Genomic DNA, 13,323 nt, shown 5'->3' with positions numbered 1-13,323 from the left:
GCCAGTTCTGGATGACATCCAACCCACCATGGCAAGGAAATTATATTTCCAGTTCAGAATAGGGACCTTGCCGCTCCGTGCCTTCACCAACAAATGGCTAAAAGCCACTCCCCTTGGGTGCCCCACTTGCAATTGTGAGGATGAATTAGAGCTTCATGTTTTCTTCTTTTGTACCGGTTATAAAATAGGCAGACAGCGCTGGCAGGTCCCACTTTACAGTAATTTGGGGTGTATGCACTTTATGGAAGCATTTAGAATCGTGGAATCTGATACTTACCCACCCATTGTTTTTGCCGTATCCCGATTTTTAAAATCCATGTTGCATAGTAATAGGGTGCTGTTAAACCCGCCATCGCAATTAAAAAACTCCCATAGTGCATACATTGATACATTTGAACCCTTTTAACTTATTTTTACCTCTTCCATATTTTAACAATCAACATTAATGATGAACTGAAATTTGATTACATCAAAATGATATGTGTACATTTTTTATGATTGTTGTGGCTTTATACAGGGTATTTGACTTGGTAGTTGGTCGAGAAAGTGCTTCGAATCCCACGGACCTCCCACCCTGTGATGTACTTTAATGCTGTTAAATATGCAACTTGTGTTTTTACCTTATCTGTAATGTCTTGGTTTTTAGGTCTCGCCTGTCGATGCGCATGCGCATCGAGCTTGCGAGACTATGGGGGCTTAACCACTCTTTAACTAACTTGCAAGGAATCGTGGCGATTCCTTGCAGTGCCCGTGACTTTTAAGCTCAATGCGCATGCGCATTGAGCTTAAAAGCGCGTGCACATCAGTTCCCTCATCCGCACGTCGCATTTCTCCTCCCCCCTTGCCCCCTCCCCTGCCCGCCGTGTCGCATTTCTCCTCCCCCCTCCCCTTATCTGCCTTCCCTCCGTCTTGTTTGTGTCGCATTTCTCCTCCCCCCTCACCCCCTCCCCTGCCCGCCGTGTCGCATTTCTCCTCCCCCCTCCCCTTATCTGCCTTCCCTCCGTCTTGTTTGTGTCGCATTTCTCCTCCCCCCTCCCCTTCTCTGCCTTCCCTACTTGTACTCGCATCCTGTAGAGAACATAAACCTTTGTGCAAACAAAGGTAAGGGTTCATTCAAAGTTCCTACACGTTTCTTTTGCAACATGTTTTGTCCCCAAAAAATCTGATCGTTCATCACGTAACTCATTCAACGATCACAAAGTCCACACCTTCCTAAACATTATCTGTGACTTTGCATCACTCCAAGATGGCCGCTAGGTAACCCAGAACAGATTGCTCTCTTACATCAACTACACCAGCTATAAGCACAGCATTCTCTTGTTGACAGAGCTGTCCATCTTGTATTAGCAGGACGTGGACATTTTAAAAAGTATAGTAAAACGAACTACAAGGTATGCATGTAGTTAATTACCATTCTTCTCCACTCCAAGCACGTAAACACCTGTTAACATTCAACTTTTTGAATTACGACCACCACTGTTCTGCGGCCGTAAGCAATATTTTGCACCGCTTATTACGCTCATTAACACATCACGGTCACACCCCCTTGACGTAATTCATGAAACTCCAAAACGGTCGTCTGATAAGCAGTCCATTCCAGCCTGGTCGCTTCCATTATTTCCCACAATAAGACGCAACCAGTCGCAGTCGGTTGACATAGATTAACCCTCTGTATCTCTGCCTGCAACTCTGGTCCTTTCTCAGTCAACGCTTGAGCGCCGTACAAACACATCCACATTTTCTATGCACCCCTTTTCTCCCCACGATACCTCGCACCGGTGCCACCACCCACGTCGCTTCTCGAAAACGTTGCAGGTCCTCGCTGCTGTCAGAGTCCAAGCCCACACACGGCCCACGCGCAGGAGCTGCCATCTTAGAACTGGCTGCTTACCGTGCCCCGTAGATATAAAAAAGAGGGCTTAGTAAGATTCCCCAACTACATGGTTTGGACCTCGGTATCAATAACCGATCCAAGATGGCCGACGAGGTACTCTACTTAAAGGAAGGTGAATAATTGTTACCGTGCAGTGTTTCTCTGATTTGCAAGGACAGCAACAGACTGCGAATTTTTTATTACTTTTTTTTTTGTTTTAAACAAAATGAGTTCTGGTGACGCTACGTACGTTTAATTATGATATTCCGAGCGTTAAAACATACACTGCCAAATGCGCCTTCACATCCTCACCCCCTCATCCTCACACACCCTCACTCACCCTCACACCCCTCACAACCCTCTCACCCTCACTCAGCCTCACACCCCCTCACCCTTACACACCCTCACACACCCTCACCCACCCTCACCCTCGCACCCTCTCACCATCACCCCCTCTCCCTCACACACCCTTACCCTCATCCCCTCACCCTTACACACACTCTGTCACCCTCTCACCCTCACCCTCACACCCCCTAACCCTCACCCTCACCACCTCACACACCCTCACTCACCCTCACACACCCTCAAACACCCTCACTCACCCTCACACACCCACACCCTCACCCTCACACACCCTCACCCTCACTCACCCTCACACCCTCACACACCCACTCACCCTCACACCACTCAGTGCTACAACACATATTGTGTTGCAATAGGTGTCACATTTGCGAAAGATAAAACTATTGGCATTGTAAATAACAAAGCTATTAATTTCGCAATTTTCAAAACAAGCACATAAATGAAAAATGTGTCCTTTACAATACCAATAGCTCAAACTTTCCTAATGCGAGACCTATTGCATTGCTGTGCTTCTCTCCCCTGCTGCACTCTCCTGCTCTCTAGAGATGTGGCCTAACGACCAGAGCTGCCATCTATGTCACGTAAATACAAAACATGTTGCATTCCAAATGCTATAGGTGTCACATTCGCGAAAGTTATAACTATTGGCGTTGTAAATGACAAAGCTATCAATTTAGCTATTTTAAAAACCAACAAATAAATAAAATATTTGTCATTTACAAGACCAATAGCTCCAACTTTTCTAATGCGAGACCTATTGCATTTCCAATGCTTGTTGTTATCTGTTTTTATTGCAACGGTTTTAATGATCTACTTTTTATGGTCCACATCGACCGAAATAGAGTTTGTTGGAATGTAATGGAAACATCAGCATAGGCTGAAGTTGAATTGAGGACTCAGGCAGCCATACTTGGGATCTCTGAGGCAATGTTTATGATGCCCCGAGCACAGGCCAAGAAGCAAGGAATTCAAGGAGTAGTGGAGCCTGGAATAATGGCCCAGACTGCTACCAACAATAGAGGGAAGAAGGGTAAGACTTTATCCTTCCGCCAGGTTTCATGCGAGGATCAGTCTTCTAAGGAAGATGATCTTGCCCCTTGTTAGGAAACTGCCCCAGAGGAGCTAGGGCCTCACCTGGCAGAGATACTGGGATGAGGGGGACTCTCCTGGGAGGAATTCGGAAGCAGAAATCCTGGTTCTGTCTTGAGAGCCTTAGGTAGCAAGCTTCTGCAGAGGCATTGGATATCAATGGTACCCACAAGGTCTATTGGGAGGATGGGTTCCTCTATTATGAGGCTAAGGACCCCAAGCCTGGTACCACCAGGAGGTAGGTCCTCTTGACCCTTGCACATGACATATCCTTTGAAGGGCATTTTAGGCAAAGTAAGACTTAAGACAGGCTTGTCTCACACTTTCACTGGCCCCATGTGTCTGAAGACGCAAAGGAATTTTGTCGCTCCTGTGTCACCTGTCAAGCCAGTGGTAAAAGAGGTGCCACTACAAAGGCCCCCTTAATCCCACTACTAGTGGCTGGGGTTCCCTTTGAAAGGGGTATTGATGGTCCCTTAGACCCTCTAGCAGCATCTGGGAACAGTTATATCCTGGTGGTGGTGGACCATGCCACCAGATACCCAGAAGCTATTCCCCTTCGGTCCACTACAACTCCTGCAGTGGCCATGGCCCTCCTGGGAATAATTACGAGAGTGGGCTTTCCCAGGGAGAGGGTGTCAGACAGAGGTGCAAACTTCATGTCTGGATATCTGACAGCTATGTGGAAAGAGTGTGGAGTAAATTACAAATGTACCACACCTTACCATCCACAATGCAATGGGTTAGTTGGAAGGTTCAACAAAGCCCTAAAAAGCATGAATAGGACTATCTGACAAGCTTAGGAGAAGATGGGATGCTTTATTACCTTGCTCTCTATTTGCCTACCGGGAAGTTCCACAAATGGGAGTTGAGTACAGTCCCTTTGAACTTTTGTTTGGACATCCAGTTAGGGGTCCCCATTACTCTAGTGAATGAGGACTGGGAGCAGCCTATCAAACCTCCTAAGCAAGACATTGTGGATTATGTGCTTGGCCTGCGTTCAAGCATGGGTGAATATTTGAAGAAGGCCAGCAAAAACGTGGAGGCCAGCAAAGAACTTTAGAGGTTATAGCATGACCAAAAGGCTGCTCTGAATGTTTACCAGCCAGGAAAGAAAGTGTAGGTCTTGGAGTCTGTTGCCAAAGAACCCTCCAAGAGAGGTGGAGTGGCCCCCATACCATCCTTGGAAAAAAAGGTAAGGTCACCTACGTGGTGGACCGGGGTACTCCTAGAAGCCCCCACGGGGTGCTTCATGTGAACCGCCTAAAGCCTTACATTGACAGGGCTGACATGAACTTGGTCATGGCTACTGATGAGGGACAGGAGAAAGAAAGTGACCCTCTCCCTGATCTCCTCTCACTAAATTCTGCTGATAGTTCAGTTGAAGGAGTAGTCTTGGCAGACATACTCTCTGAACAACAACAAATTGGCTGCAGACAGGTTCTCAGTCAATTGTCTGAACTCTTCTACTTGACACCCAGTCAGACTACCTGTTGTGCACAAGAGGTGAACACAGGTGACAGCCTGCCTGTCAAGAATAACATCAACAGGCAGCTTGCCCATGTCAGGGATTGCATCAGGACAGAGGTCCAGAAGATGCTGGAGTTGGGGGTAATTGAGCCTTCAGACAGCCCTTGGGATAATCCAGTAGTCCTTGTGCTAATCCCTCATTCCCAGGGTGGAAAGAGAAAGATGAGGTTTTGTGGTGACTGCAGAGGCCTCAATGCAGTCACGAAGATTGATGTTCATCCCATTCCCAGGGCAGATGAACTGATAGATACTTTGACTTAGGCTAAGTATATCAGCACCTTTGACCTGAGTGCAAAGACAGCATTCTCAGACCCTGAAGGGCATTTTCAGTTTACTATAATGCCCTTTGGGGTTTGACGAATGCACCAGCCACATTTCAGAGGCTAGTGAATACAGTTCTCTCAGGTCTGGAAGATTTTAGTGCAGCCCATCTTGATGATTTAGCTGTATTTAGCTCTACCTGCGGGGATCACCTGGTCCACCTTAGAAATGTACTTTAGGCCCTGCAGAAGGCATGCCTCACTATCAAGGCTAGTAAATGCCAGATAGGGTAGACAAAGGTTGTGTACTTAGGCCACCTAGTAGGTGGAGGCCAAGATCGGCCATTGGAGAGTAAAATCCAAACCATTGTGGATTGGGTTGCTCCCACTACCCAGGCTCAAGTAAGAGCTTTTCTCGGCCTGACTGAATATTTGTTGACTCCCCTTAATAACCTCACCTCTAAGAAGATACCGAAGAAGGTGAATTGGACAGCTAGCTGTCAAGAGGCCTTTGCTATCCTGAAGAAGGCCATGTGCTTGGCTCCCATTCTGCAAAGTCCTGACTATTCCAAACAATGTATTGTACCAACAGATACCTCTGAGATAGGAATAGGAGCAGTGTTATCAAAACTTAATGAAGAGGGCCCGGATCAACCTGTAGCTTTTATTAGCGATACGTTGACCCCCAGAGGGAAACGTTGGTCAGCTTTTGAGAGGGAGGACTTTGCTGTGGTCTGGGCCTTGAAGTAGCTGAAGCCATACCTGTTTGGAACTCACTTAATTGTTCAGACAGACCATAAGCCCCTCGTATGGCTAAAACAGATGAAGGGTAAAAAGCCCAAACTTTTGAGGTGGTCCATTTCCCTACAAATATATGGACTTTTCAGTGCGCCATGGATTTGGGAGTAACCATGCCAACGCAGGTGGACTTTACAGATATTTTCACTTATAAGATGAAGACTCAACTGGGCAAGTTTAGTGTTATCTTCTTTAATTTTGTAGGATATTTCTGGCATGGATACCCCCACTTTTTGCCTGGTGTCAGTGTTTTTGACTGTAGTTCACTGGGATGCTGCTAATCAGGACCCAGTGACTGTCTTCTTTCCTCTAAACTTGCTGATAAGTACGTTGTGCACCTCACAATTTGCTTACTTGGGTACCATTGTAAGCCCCTAGTATATGGTACTGGGGTACCCATGGCATTGGTCCCCTATGGATTGAAGCATGTATTATGCTACCCCTGGGAGCCCATGCAAACTGTGTCTGCAGAGCTGCCAGTGCAGTCTGCGTGACAGGATGCATGCACCCTCACTTCAGACATAAGGATTCCCTTATATCCCGGTCACTGCACTTAAAACCTATAAGTTACTCCTAAGGGAGGCCCTTCAGTTCATGGGCAGGGTGCTAAGTGTGTGGGTACCCCTTCATGAGCAGAGGTACTCCTACAAACCGCAGGACAGCCACTATAAGGTATGTAGTGGATACTGGCAAGTCGAGATGTCTAACTACCTGATGGCTGCCCCGAACCTGGTCATGTTTGCCCCTGCGGCCCTCCCCCCTGGCAAGAACTACAACGCACCATCAACACCACCTTCAAAACAGGAACCTTCCCAGACGACTGGAAGCACGCAGAAGTCAGGCCCCTGCTCAAAAAGCCCACAGCTGACCCCACCAACCTCAAGATCTACCGGCCCATCTTGCTCCTCCCCTTCACGGCCAAAGTTGCTGAGAAAACAGTCAACAGGGAACTGGCACGATTCATCGAATACAACACTGTCTTTGTAAAATAGGTATAAGTGGCATGGTGAAAGTCTATGATGATTCACAGAGATTGCAGTGCTTGAGGAGTGCAGAGGTTCAACAGGTGCCTTCGAGGTAGACTTGTGTGTCTGAGACAAGGATTTAAAGCTACACAACATCTTAAATTCTCATATAAAGTCCATTGCTAAAAATGCAAACACTATCTTGATATTTCCAAATACTTTTGTATGTGAGCAAGAGTCCTAGTTCATCATCCTTACCTACCTGCAGATTGGAAGTTTCCAGAACTGGCGTATGCTTTTGCTAGTAGTAACGCTGTCTCAGCTGCTTCAATGCTGCCTTTATTATAAAGTGCTTTGGAAATTGAATGTGCCTGGAGTAACAGAAAGTGACAATTTACAATCACAAAAAACAGTGTTTGGTTATAGACACACTCCTAAAATGTCGTTCACAGACCGTAGTCTTAATTTCACTGTAAAATAATTACCGTAAAATATGTTTTGCAAACATTTTTGGTACCATCACTGAAAGAATATGCAATAGTAATATAATCCAAGCACATATGACGTTAACATTGAATAGTTAATATAGATAGCTCCAAAACAAAATAGGAACCAGTCTAGTTTAACTGACAGACTGCTTATCTCGAATAAGAAATCACTGCACAATCTGGATTGTGCTCTATAAATACATGGCTGCTGGTAAAGGAGAAGTGAGGATGAAAAGGTTGAAAGCTGTGGGAGCGGGACTATCAAAACAAGTTTGTACTAGTAGAAGAAATCAATCTGCTCCATTTTTGGGCATCATGTGCATGTTTTCTCTTGACGTCGAGCGGGCCTCTACAACAGGCAGAACTCGCAGCCGCTTCTTCTGATTAGTTCAGGGGGAATCCCCTGTCAACTCCTGAAAGTCTTGAGCTCCGCAGCTTTCAGCGCGATGAACCGGAAATCTAGGCTGGGTCGTGCTGTGAGGTAGTCGGCTTAACTCTCGATGTAGGTCGGTAACCTTATGGAGCTTTTTCCAAAAGTTGTTCCAAACTTCTGAAAATTCTTCCCAAAGTTCCTCTTCAGGATTCAAAGTATCCCAAACACAATTCTAAAGTTCCAGAGTCTCTGAGTTGCGCCTCGGAAATTGGGACTACAGTTCCCACAGTGCACCAGGCCAAATCCTTTAAAGTCCAGCTAAAGGTGGTCAGTTCTTTTTGCTAATGATGATGCAGGTGGAGCTCTTTTAACCTATTGCTTTCAGGGAGTCTACTCCTCTTTTTGAAGCAAGCTGAAGTCCTTGGGGCTGTCGTTCCTTAGTGTGCAACAGGCGTCATTTAGAGCACAGTCCTCTTGATGCAGGCCAGGGTTCCACCCTGGCAGATCTTCTTCTACTTATAGTTTCAGGCAGCAGATCTGAGTTGCTATGCAGCTCTTACATATATATCCAATGTTCAGGCGCGACATGCAGGCTGTCAACCCTGGACAATGTGGTACAGAGTGCCACCCAAAAGCATGACCGATTTCTCCAAAGTGTAACATACTCTTGTCCCACAAAGCACTGCACTTCAAAATTCAAGATGGAGATTTTCACTCCTTGGGAGTAAGAGCTGGTTTAACCAACCCACTGGTGTGGCTCATTTCTCTTAGCACTCCCTTTCCACACCACCTGAAAATTCAATTACTAGGGCTTCCATCTGGCTGGGGGTTAAATGAAGAGGGGTAAGCATGGTTGGCATTCCTTGCTGTTCTGCTCTCTTGGAAGCCCAATTTGTTTTACCAGGCCTGCATCCTGGCCTGTTCTCTGCAGTTGCAAAGCTCCCCCCATCAGATAACCTCTGCCTCTATGCAGGCCACTTATCACCTTATCGAAACAGTTGGGCTAAGTCTGTTAAGGTAGGCCAATCAGGAGAAGCTGCCAGAAGCCTAGATTTTGGCTCACAGAAATGAAAGTTCTATAACTTCTCTTCTGTATTATTTATGATAAATTCAACGGTAACGAGTTGTTGGATTTATAATTACCAATCTTTGAGGTTCTTGAAATATTATTTTAGCTCATTCCTATCAACAGTTACACTGCATTACAGTATCTCCATGTTAGCCTATGGAGCTAAATCGATACAATGGGGAAAAACGAGATTGGTAGTTTTTCCCCTCACCAGGGCGTATAAAACAACTTTTAAAATGGCCCTGCTTATTTTTAAATCGCACCCTACCCTGGGGGCACTTAGCGTAGACTTTAGGGATGACTTATATATAAAACTAAGGTAGTTTAATACTTTGGAAGTACCTTTAAATGCAAAGTCTAATGTGCATGTCATTTCAATTTGAAAGCAGCTTGCAAAGCAGTGCTAACTTTTAAAATGTCAGCAGGCAACACAGTAGTGCACACTTAGGTGCCTCTAGGCACCTGTGCCTCAACACCCAAAACCCTACCATATTCTAGGGACTTACAGGTAGGTTGTAATTACACCTAATTACCATATACCTTTAAAATCAGAGCACTGACCCTGGGCCTGGTTAGCGGCTGGCCTTGGGCCTGGTTAGCAGGGCCTAGGGCGCAGTCAGAGTCAGGTACCACAAGTATTAGTCAAAATAATGGGGGTGATCAGGACAGAAAGGATGACTTTCTCGTACAATGTTAATACTGAGGCCATTTGTGATGTTGTGTTAGCTTAAGGACAGTGTATGGGCACTGTTGGGGGAATCTGAGGGTTTTAAATTTTAGCAGGTTGCTATAACGTCTCAACTGAAAGTTTTTCTGGAAATAGTTCACTCATAAGATTGGCGTTTAGGTCCAGAGCTACCCAAGACAACCAAACCACCACACAGGATCCACTTGAATGTTATTACAGAAAGGACCTTATCTTAAAGGACCTTAACAAAAGGTAGCTCACCTATTCCCCTTGAAAGGACTATTTAGCCTGTGAGCTTGTGAAATTGCATTTGCACTATAACATCAATGATGAATTGTATTGTTTGTAAAATTCCATATCGGGCAAATGGCAAAGACTAAAAAAGTCACATAGATTTGCCTGGAATCCTGTGATTCGAGCAGCTTTACAGGCCTAATACTAAATTGCTTGTGAATTGGAAAAGAATTAAAGTAATTCAAGTGGGAGTATACATTTCCACTTCTACTTTTACATTTCTAGCCATGGGCTTATGCATTCTTCGAGTCTAAGAACAAAGCGCTTAAATACATTTGACCTGAATGGTATATTTTAAACTTTGCTCATCAGGATGCATGTTTTTCTGCTTTCATAAACATTTTATTGGTTTGGCCACAATTTAGCTAGCCCCTGTTAAGAGTCTACTACCCCTTAGGAGAATTAAAAGGAATTATAAATTAAATGGAAATATGTATATATCTAATATTATTTACATAACGTAAATGCAATTTAATTGAATTACATGTATATTAGCCAGATGCTCATAAACAGAAGAAATTTGTAATACTAATTCATTTGCAAAGATTTCAGTGACTGTATCACCAAAGCAACCATCAATAGAGATATGCAGTCCCATTAAGCTTACCTGCAGCAGGTGCTCAATGGCACGGTCATGCTTGCCCCGCAGCTGTTCCGCTTTAGCCATCTCCTGATAAATGCTTATTAGCTGAGGCACTCGATCTCCTTCAGTCATGTTCACACAATCAACAGCATTCTCAAAATAGCCAGCAGCCAAGCTCAGTTTGTTCTGCAGCACACAGGCCCTAATAGAAAAAGACAAGCCTGTTTGTAGCAAAGAAGTGTACCGCTATGCCAAGGCCCCTGCTAGTCCTCATCCAACAGAGGATATCAAGAGGCGTATTTACAAGCCATGTGTGCCGCTGGAACGTCACTTTTTTGGAAGTTCCAGTGGTGCACAGGGATTAGACATTTCTACAAAGACATGGAAAGCCCCCTATGTGGTTTTTCATGGCCCCCTAGCTTCAGTGTAAGGCAACACAGCGCAAGCCGCTGGATTGCCTCACACTGCTTCGGGGAAGCATGCAATGGGCGTTGTGGTAGGTGTTCCCACGCAACACCCATGGCTTTTAGCACATTCCCTGATTTACAACATGCTGTACACCTGAGAATGTGTCAGCAGCCTCTGCCTCCCCAGGGGAGGCGTAGGGGAGGTGCAACGAGGTGAAATGATGTAATTTCTCTTTATTTTTTCCTCTTTCTGTGTGTGCTGCATTCAGCAGCACACAAAAAAGAGGAATTTGCATCCATTTATTGTTTTTGTGCAGGAAAATGTCCCTTTTTGCACATAAACAATCATCCCTACAACAATGGAGTACCAGCGTAGTAAAAGATGAGCGGGGTGCGCCGTGTCTCATAGATAAGGCACATTCCTGGCCTTTTCTGTTGACGTAGGTCAGAGCAGCAGGAAGGCTTGCTGAGCTGCCTAAGGAAAAACATTTAGTAAACGAGGGCCTAAATCTTTACATAAATGCTCTCAGAGAGCCAGGCTTTTTTTAAAAGTGAGTCATAAAAAGTCATGCTTCAATATTTGACACAATTTGCTGTTATTAGATATCATTGGATAATTAGGGACTTATTTATGAGACCCCAGCGTCACTTTCGCATCATGTAAAGTGGTACATGCGTGACGCAGGACTCGCATAAAGATTTATGAAGCCACACAAACCCACCCTGCATGGCTTTGAGTGGCCTCATAAATCATGAGAAAGGTGAGGCAGCGCAACTTGCTGCTTTGCCTTACACTGCGCTGTATCCCCTCCTATTCCCGTTTCAAAAAAGACCTCAAAATCCACCTCCTCAATTATTATTGGGGATCCTAACCTGTGACTTGCACTTGATCTCCAATCATCATGTTATATTTGGCCAGTGAAACCTGTCCATTTTCTGAACATTATTTACCTAATTACCTGAAATGTTTAGCTTCTGTCCCTGTTTACCTATTTGATCTGTCTATACCGCATGTTGTCTTCATTAATACTTATGTACTTGTATGCCATGTTGGCCCAATTATTATTGGGGGTCCTAACCTGTGACCTGCACTTGATCCCACATTACCATGTTATATTTGTCCAATTATTTGTCCATTTACTTAACATCACCTGCCTAATTACTTGAAGTGTATAGCTCTTGCACCTGTTTATCTATTTTTAATTGGTATATTTCGCATGTTGTTTCATTATCTTTTATCTACTTGTATGCCATGTTTGCTTTTTATCATCTTACTCATGTAAAGCGCTCTGATTCCACTGGGTCTAGCCAGCGCTATATAAAACTTTTAAAGTAAAAATAAATAAAATAAGAAACTTTGCGCCCAGGAGGCGCTCTATGGGCATCACAGTGGGTTTTCCCATGCAACACCCATGGAAATTACAGCTACTCTAGATTTACAAAGCGATGTAAACCTCGGGAGGTGTCAAATCCGTACGCCACATTTTTCCTCTTTCTATGCGTACTGCATTTTGCAACAAACCTAGAAAGAGGAAAACGGCTCGTAGAATTGTTTTTGTGCAGGAAGGTACCCCTTTTACTCTAAGCCAGAAAAAATACAGACTCAACGAGCCAACCCGCGTCACTGGAAGGATTCAGGGGAGAAACTGACATCAGACATTTTAAGCATACTTCTTAGGTTTCACATCTAGAATTTAGGTTTACACAATGCACTGTAAGTTTTCACATTAATGGTTCCATTACCTTGTGGATGTGTTTGTCTTTTTCTGGCCTGAAAAAATCCAGAATTTTCTAATTCAAATTCTTAACTGGAAAAATATTACACATTTCTTCAAGTCACTATTCCAGAACTCACTCACATTTTTCATAAACAAATAAGAGACAATGGGCTTCTCACATGAATTTAATTTCCAACATTTATCTATCTAGTAGTCTTGCACAGTACATTTTATTGTATAGGCATAAAGTTTTATGTTTATGAGATATATGAGTTTGCGATACTTCTTTTGATTTTCATCCCAAGGACTGAATACATTTTATTCCACATTATTCAATATATTTCTCATCTATAAGCCTGTGTGAGTTTTAGAGGCTGTACAACCACTGATAAACACACCAAAGAAGTAATGATTTACAGACTGCTTTGTGAGGAGGTGTTTTTCTTCCCCTTGGAGGAAGCCCACTTAGGGTGGACCAAGAAACGTTATTGATTTATAAATGGACTGCTCTTTCAAAACTAAATGTAAAGTGAGACCTGGGGAAGGCAAATCTTTGTTCCCCAACCAGCAGACTCTAATGCCAGTGGGAGGGATACTACCCCAGAACCAGTTCTGAGTGACCACGAAGGAGGAAGCTACTCATTTCCACAAGCACACTTCAGAATGGGCCCAAAGGAGAAAGGGATTCTCCATCCTAGGTTGAAGGATTAAAAGGCACAGTTGGATTCTCTGCAGTAGAATAAACAAGAACTGCTGCATAAGTGGGGAGGGATGCCCTTAGGAATTTTTACCCCATTGGTTATGGAGGAGTCAGTATTCACCACC

General features: G+C 44.3%; 1 protein-coding gene across 1 annotated transcript in view; it reads right to left on the bottom strand.

The window, feature by feature from the left end:
• Positions 1-13,323, bottom strand: part of TTC23L (tetratricopeptide repeat domain 23 like) — a 143,703-nt gene that overhangs the window by 38,566 nt on the left and 91,814 nt on the right. The window contains exons 7-8 of the mRNA XM_086962930.1: positions 10,398-10,575; positions 7,141-7,249 (exon numbers count right to left, since the gene is read on the bottom strand). Coding sequence (XP_086819056.1) covers positions 7,141-7,249; positions 10,398-10,575 — 287 coding nt within the window. The remainder of the gene's footprint in view (positions 1-7,140; positions 7,250-10,397; positions 10,576-13,323) is intronic.

The sequence above is a fragment of the Lissotriton vulgaris genome, chromosome 3_1 (assembly GCF_964263255.1).
Source record: "Lissotriton vulgaris chromosome 3_1, aLisVul1.2, whole genome shotgun sequence".
Classification (NCBI taxonomy): domain Eukaryota; kingdom Metazoa; phylum Chordata; class Amphibia; order Caudata; family Salamandridae; genus Lissotriton; species Lissotriton vulgaris.
The sequence above is the reverse complement of the archived record's forward strand: the minus strand, read 5'-3'. Positions and strand labels throughout refer to the sequence as shown.